The sequence below is a fragment of the Zingiber officinale genome, chromosome 7A (genome assembly GCF_018446385.1).
Source record: "Zingiber officinale cultivar Zhangliang chromosome 7A, Zo_v1.1, whole genome shotgun sequence".
Classification (NCBI taxonomy): domain Eukaryota; kingdom Viridiplantae; phylum Streptophyta; class Magnoliopsida; order Zingiberales; family Zingiberaceae; genus Zingiber; species Zingiber officinale.
This window is the reverse complement of record NC_055998.1, coordinates 605,261-613,144: the sequence shown is the minus strand read 5'-3', so window position 1 is coordinate 613,144 and position 7,884 is coordinate 605,261. Positions and strand designations below refer to the sequence as shown.

Here is a 7,884-nt window from a genome sequence, read left to right as displayed (position 1 = left end):
AGTCGGAGGCATTGGATCAGCTCCTCCTTCTGCTTCTTCTCCAGATAAGAGGCGATAAAAGTTGTAGCCTCCGATCGGGTCGGGTGAATCCGTACTTCCTCTTTTTCCTCATAAATTAAGGCGGGTGGCTTTTCAGTGATAGCATTTACCTCGATTCGAGGCGTCTTCCGAGCGGAGTTGGATTCTGCCCGGACCATCTCTATGTAACACCGCCGAGCTGCTAATTGATCTCCCCTTACTTCTCCCACCTTGTCCTCGACGGGGAACTTCATCTTCTGGTGGAAGGTTGAGACGACTGCTCGGAATTCGCCGAGAGCCGGTCGGCCCAATATGACGTTGTAGGACGAGGGAGAATCGACCACCACAAAATTTATTGTCCTGGTCCTCCTGAGCGGCTCCTCTCCCAACGAGGTAGCCAGCCGAATCTGTCCGACCGGCTGAACCTCGTTGCCCGTGAACCCATAGAGCGGCGTAGTCATGGGAAGCAGCTCGCTCGATCAATTTGCAGCTGATCGAACGCCTTCTTGAATATAATGTTGACCGAGCTCCCTGTGTCAACAAATATGCGGTGAATAGTGTAATTTGCTATTACGGCTTTAACGAGCAGAGCGTCGTCGTGGGGCACTTCTATTCCTTCCAAGTCCCCGGGCCCGAAAGTGATTTCCGGCCCGCTTGCCCGCTCCTGGCTACAACCTTTCTGGCTCGGTTGGAATCTCCAGGGGTCGGCCCACCAGCAATAACATTGATCTCGCCCCGGGCAATATTGCTTCTATTCTCCTCTTCCCGAGCAGATGGTCGGGACCGTTCTCTGGACGCCCGTCGATTCTCCTGTCTTGGGGATCAGTGCCGATCGGGCGTCTGTCGATGTTGCCTCTCGGTGCGTGTCCGGTCGGCTTCGTGGGTCCTTTGTCTCCTGTCAATGGGAGTAGACCGCCGTTCGGCTTTCCTGGGACTAGGATTGGCCACGAAGGGAAGACTTCGACAATCCCTCGTGTTGTGCGTATTCGTCTGGTGGAATGAGCAGAACATAGGGACCCACCTCTTCTTTGACTTGGGCCGAGCGGCAGCCACTTCTTGTACGTGCGACTTGGCGTGGGGTGATCTTATTGCTTCGGCTCTCGGTCCTCTAGGGGACTGCTGAGCGGCGTGCTGTTTCCGCTCGGCATGAATAGGTGCCCGCTTGGTAGGAGTTTCCTTTTTCCGGGCGGCTTGTGCTTCTTCTACGTTTATGTATTCATTGGCCCGGTGCAGCATATGATCATAATATTGGGGCAGCTTTCGGATGAGCGACCGGAAGAAGTCCCCGTCCACAAGGCCTTGCGTGAAGGCATTCATCATCGTCTCCGATATGGCCGTTGGGATATCCATCGCCACTTGGTTGAATCGCTGGATATAAGCTCGAAGCGATTCTCTCGGCTCTTGCTTGATGGCGAACAAGCTGACACTTGTCTTCTGATAACGCCGACTGCTGGCGAAGTGGTGAAGGAAGGCTGTTCGGAAGTCCTTGAAGCTAGTGATGGATCTGTCCGGCAGCCTCCGAAACCACCGTTGAGCCGATCCCGAGAGAGTTGTAAGGAAGACGCGGCACTTTACTCCATCTGTATATTGATGGAGTGTAGCTGTGTTATCAAACTTACCCAGATGGTCATCCGGGTCTGTTGTTCCATTGTACTCGTCGATCGTCGGAGGCACGTAATGTTTGGGCAAAGGGTCTCGTAGAATAGCCTCTGAGAATTGGCGATTGATCCGTTCGGGAGATGAGTCCGCTCGGGGAGCTTTCCCCTTTCTGGCGTCTCGCCTAGGCATTTCGTCGGAAGAAGATCCTCTATCTTTCCGAGCTGGTGCGGCTTCAGGGGTGCGAAATAAGGCCCGGTGGAATGCGACGGTGGCTTGAGGTGCGTCCGCTCGGCCACCCGACGCAGATGTGGCTTGTTGCTCCGGCCGCTCGGCTGCCTCTTTCTGTTTCTGCTCCACAAGTTTGGCGGCCCTCATCTCGACCAGAGAGTCCAACTCTTCTTGTGAGAGTGCCACATTGTGTATTCTTCCAGCCTCGTCCATTGTCTCTGTTCGGATGCAGGTGCGTTCCCACAGACGGCGCCAAATTGATCCTGTCCGAACCAGGGGTCAACGAACGCTGGGGACGTGGCGCTCCCTACTGGATCCTCAGGTGCTCCGGCGAACCTGCAACAAAACCGGGCCGGGAGGGGTGTCCCGGCGACGGCCCTCCGACGCTCAAGTCAGGCGAGGAAATAGCAAAGAAGTGGCTTTTAAGTAGAAGACTCGTGTACCTCCGGTGAAGAAATGGAGGCCTTATATAGAACTATCGAAAGAGCCCGGGCACACCAATCGAAGTAGTCATCTGCTTTAGACCATACCCCAGTATGGGCCTGTCAGAAGAGCATATATGAGGCCATACTGCTACTGTATCCACCTCTCCCTGATGTGACGGCGAGATCTTCCATCGTGCGATCTTGTGTACGGTCTAATCATCAGACATGCCTCCTCTGACATCCCAGATCCCGAGACTAGCGCATAGGCCGCTTGGCCACCTTTGTGCCCTCGCCCTTATCTTGGCCGAACGGACAACCCGCTCGGCTCTTTGGTCCCAGCCGAACGACCCTTCGATCCTCCTGCCTTGGCGTCGGAAACCCCAGCCCATGGATGGGTTATCTCTAGCTCCGCTCGGACCATTACCTGCTTGACCAGCCTTCCTTCCGTCCTTAGGCTGGGACCCTTCAGAGGGTGGACCCCCCATTCTTACCGCCGGATCATATTATATCAAATTGATGTTTAAGGACATTTTTACAATCATGAGCATTAAATCAACACATAGGACCTAGTTTCATATAATTCCAAGGTCTCTAGATTCATCAACTAGTTTCAACCAAAATAAGTTGATGGATCTCGAAATGACATGAAATTAATTCTTATGTGTTACTCTAGTTCTTCAATTGTATAATGTCCTCAAGTATAAATTTTATCTAATATATTAAGAACAATTATATTTTTTTAATATGAATGTGTCCAAAAAAACTATTCGTATTTAAAAATTCATTACTCTTAATATATTAGTCAAATTAATATTTGAAAACATGAATATAAATATAACACCTAGATATACTCATAGAACATGGTTTCACTTCATTCCGAGCTCTCTTGGTCCATCAACCGATTTTGACCGAAGCTTTCAATATATTGGATAAAATTGATGTTTGAGAATATTTTTACAATAAGAAAAACTAGATGAATATATAAGAATTAGTTTCGTGTCATTTCTAAATCTTGGTCCATAATTGAAACTAGCTAATGGACCTAAAACCTCGAAATACTACAAAATCAGTTTCTATGTAATTATCTAGTGGTCATGATTGTAAAAATATCCTTAAATATTAATTTAATCTAATATATTATAAAAAGTAATTTCTTAAATACCAATCGGTCAAAATTAACTAAAACAATCAATTGGCTAAAAAAGATACATGACTAAGAACCATAATAAGGGCAGAAATATAAATTTATTCATAATTTATTAATTTCAAAAATATGATACATCATTCGATAATTTTTTTAAAAAAAACTATTATTTATTTATTATTATTATTTTTTTTATGATTCAGTAATTTTAGGTTTGATAGAAAGCTATTATTTATTTGTTGAAGTATCTCTATCTTTTCCAACCCAAGCATATAAAAGTTTCTTACCTTTACCTAAAGACAAGTTGACTGTATTTTATTACTATCTGAATTTACTAAGTAATAATAATAATAAATAAATATTAAATATTTTCTAAAATATAAAACTAATATAATAAAATTTTAAATTTTACTTTGTTAGTCAGTTAGTCTCGCACCACATGGTTCGAGTATTATTGAGTCATATCAAGCCTTATTTAAACTGTGTCAAACTGAGTCAAGCATGAGTAATTCAATGGTTTGACAAAGGATTATCCTCAAATTGTGGAGGATATTTTTGATCTATGAATAGATATACAGAAAAGTATCAGTTGACAAGTTTAGTGATAGATTTTTGTTTTTTTTCCTTTCAAAAAAAATATATAAAATAAAAGAATGTATATCTGTATATATGGACTGCTGAAACTATATATTCCATTTCTTAAATGCAATATAATACAAAGAACACTGGATAAAGCACTACAAAACGAGGGAGGACATATAGTTTGAAATCCATGTTTTTAGTAGGATTCAACGGCTCGAAAGTGAGATTAGGAATTTAAATGAATCCGAATGATTTAGTGGCATGATAAGCAGAAACTTACATGTATATTTATCCGGTGATAAGTACGAGGAATCCTTGTTGGCGGAAGGTCAACGGCACGTGGAAGTCAAAGGTCAAGAGATTCAACCCTAAGACCCGACCGACCGCACGAAGCAGGCCGACCGGTCGGGAACCCCTCAAGCCGAATGAAAGACAATCCGACTAGAGGTCGGGTTTCCAATGCTCAAGGTAAAAAGGTTTCAGGGTCGAGCGGGGATGTCCGTTTGGTCGGGCATAAGGCAACAAAGAGGCAGGAGCAATATCATCCGAGCATACGACCGGGAGTCCTCTCGGTCGGACCGATACCTACAATCGGCGGTAGAAGTGATGCGACTGCCGAGCGACCTAACCGCTCGGCCCTGGAACAGACAAGGAACGCAAGAGGACAAAGGAGACAGGGGATAACATCATCCTCGAGACATCTGCCGCCGACAAGGAGCAGGGTGGGCGGCTGAGCCGTACGCAGGATCGTACGGTGGAAGCTTCCACCGTCACATCCGGGATATGCTCGGACGATTGCGGAATGACGTCAGGGGTACTTTTCTGACATGGACTCGTTAAGGTATGTTTGGGGAAGCGTGTCCGTGCCTCCCCGGGGTCTTATATAAGGACTCCCAGACGTCGATGAAGGTATGCGTAAATCTACACTGTAGCCACAGTTACGCTGCCTCTCTCATTTGCCTGACTTGAGCGTCGGAGGGCCGTCGTCGGGAAACCCCTCCCGGCTCGGCTTCTTTGCAGGTTCGCCGGAGATCTACACCACCAGTCGGAGACAGCGGAGCGTGTCACGTCTCCAACGTCCGTCGACTCAGCACTCGAACATGATCATATATAATCTAAGCAATCAGTAGAAGTTAATCTAATGTTATCCACGAATTCAAGAAAATTATGGAAATCAATCGACAAATGAAAAATTGTTAACAAATTATACCAACAAGAGGATGGGAAAAATCACCAGCTTACGCACACTTCATTGTTATTCTTATTCATGACTAGTGGAAGCTCAGGTCATCTAACTTCGGCTTCCAGGAATATCGAGACGAAATCACAAGATTAGCAAGTTTGAAGGAAGAAGAAAGCTTCAGACAACTAAATCAGATGTGTTGGTCCAAGAGCCATGTAAAATCTGGGACTTAGTTTTTCCGTTGTCACTGGCACAATGTTAGAGCCCTCATGATGTCTTATAATAGCAATTTTTATAATAAGAAGAACAACAGCGAGTTCTTAAGGTGCTATATGGATTTTATCCCACAATTGAACTCACATCATTTCCCCTGCAATATAATGATTCAAAACTGATGCAGAGAAACTTATCGATCTATTTCCCAGCAGCACATTGACCGTTTCAAACTGCATCCATGGAACTAGGTCAAGAAAGGCACAGATCAGGCCTTACCTACCGTACCATTACTTTACAAGCATGCAAACAAAGCTCTGCGTCAGTCTCCCCCATATTCAGCATTCAACTGTTCCCCACTTAATTATAATAATGCAGCCGCGCGAGAATCTTGAATCACATCAGAAATATCCAAAACTAATAAACCAAGCAAAACAAAGAATTCCGTAAAGTAATGCCCTCGATCAGAATTTAAATTGGATGTTAACAAATATACACACAGCTAATTGAGACAAAAGCTACGGTCCAAAGCAGTTAACTCCAAGCTTCGGAATTTAATTTAATTTAATTTAATTTGTTGGAAAGAGTTCGATATAAATTAAAGATCTGCAAAAGTGCACTGAAAGCACTGAATCACTGGAGATCGATGGATCTTCCAGGCTTTAGGTTCCATCCAACAGAGGAAGAGCTTCTCGATTTCTACCTGAGAAGCAGAGTCGAGGGCAAGAAGCTGCAGCTCGAGATCATCACCACAGTGAATCTTTATCGATATGATCCATGGCAGCTACCAGGTGATTATTAATATCCGTCTGTAATTTTCAACGGAATCGTTAATTCCGTCAGGAATCTACCGATGGTATGAAGTTTCCGTCAGAAAATTTTCGATTAAAATTTATTCAGTCGTAAATTTTCGTTACCTGCTGTTTATCTTTTTATAGACTGAAGCGTTTTCGTCGAAAATTTAATTGTACTTCTATCAATAAATTAAATTATCAATCAAATAACTCCCGATATCATAAATTCTGTCGATATTCTGTCGATAATACTATATATCGACTGAATACTGACGGAATATCAGTCATTATTAATTATTATTTTTTAGTGTAAATTATAGCTGAATCTGTAGGGCTGGCGAAGATAGGAGAGACGGAGTGGTATTTCTACGTGCCGCGGGACCGGAACGGCAACAGGCCGAGCCGGATGACCGAGCGGGGCTTCTGGAAGGCCACCGGAGGCGATAGGCCGGTGCGTAGCGCAGCCGACCCGAGGCGGCTGATCGGACTCAAGAAGACGCTGGTTTACTACGAAGGTCGGGCGCCCAGGGGCGCCAAGACCGAGTGGGTCATGAAGGAATATCGTCTTCCAGAGCATGTTGCCGCGGCAACGAAGGTACGTACGAAGAGCAATCGAAGTTAAATCTCGACGCGATTTTCTTGACTACGAGTTAAATCGTCGACGCAGGAGGAGATCGTGCTGTGCAAGATCCACCGGAAGTCCGCGTCGGTTAAGGAATTGGAGCAGCGGGCGGCGGAGGCGGAGTCCGCGGCCTCTGGGGACGCTACTTTCACTGATCCTGTCGCGGTCGACTTGGCGCCGACGATGCCGGCGTCCTCGATTCGGCGGCCGGCGATCCTGCCGGAGCTGGAAGTCCCGAAGCAGAGCGGGATGGAGTGGCTGCAGGAGCCGTTGCTGACGCAGGTGCGGAGCCCGTGGTTGATGGATTTTTGGTCGCCTTCGATTGCGAGTATACTCAACTGTTGATAACCCAACCGACGAAGCAGTTCGTGAGGAATTAAAGCGAAAAAATATATAAAATATGGTGACAAATTGTGGAATTGGAGCGGTGGTTACCGTTGGTTGGGTAATTTTGCCAGAAATATTAGAATTTAATGCATAATTGTGGTACTTTTTTTATGTTTTTCTACGTATTTCTTATAATGTTACACACACTAGGCTATTATCCTCCTCTGAATAGGGCTGTAAACTGAGTTAAATCGAGCTGACGTTCAAGTGTTCAAATTTATTTAATAAAGTAATTGAGTTAAGTTGAGCCGAGTGGAGTTTTAAATATATGAAGCTTTTAAAATAATTGTTTAAGTTTGGATTGATTTATTTTTTACGAACTTTAGCTTATTTAAAATTTGACTTGAGTTTAACTCTCCCAATTTAAATTTAGCTTGAACTTAGTTTGAGCTTGGTTTGTTTAGATATTATCGAACTCTCAATTTAAACTTATTTGATTGTTGAAATTTTTTATTATTTGATTGGTTATTGAGTTTGATAATTTAAATTTATTTATTTTATTTTATTATTTATTTAACCTATTAAAAAATTTATTAATAAATATGATTCGTAAATATTATTTACAAATATTAATCATAAGTATTATTTACGAATTTTAATGAGTTCACTTAGTTTATTTACCACCCTACTCCTAACCAACAAATCCAGTTGCCATCATTAAAAATAAAAAATAAAAAACATAAAAAAAA

General features: G+C 43.9%; 1 protein-coding gene across 1 annotated transcript; it reads left to right on the top strand.

The window, feature by feature from the left end:
* The first annotated feature begins 6,021 nt into the window (after nt 1–6,021).
* On the top strand, nt 6,022–7,398 carry LOC121999823 (NAC domain-containing protein 22-like). Its single transcript, XM_042554456.1, has 3 exons — nt 6,022–6,183; nt 6,519–6,781; nt 6,854–7,398. Exons 1-3 carry the CDS (start codon nt 6,039–6,041, stop codon nt 7,151–7,153), a joined length of 708 nt encoding a protein of 235 aa, XP_042410390.1. The 5' UTR covers nt 6,022–6,038; the 3' UTR covers nt 7,154–7,398.
* Nucleotides 7,399–7,884: the final 486 nt, after the last annotated feature.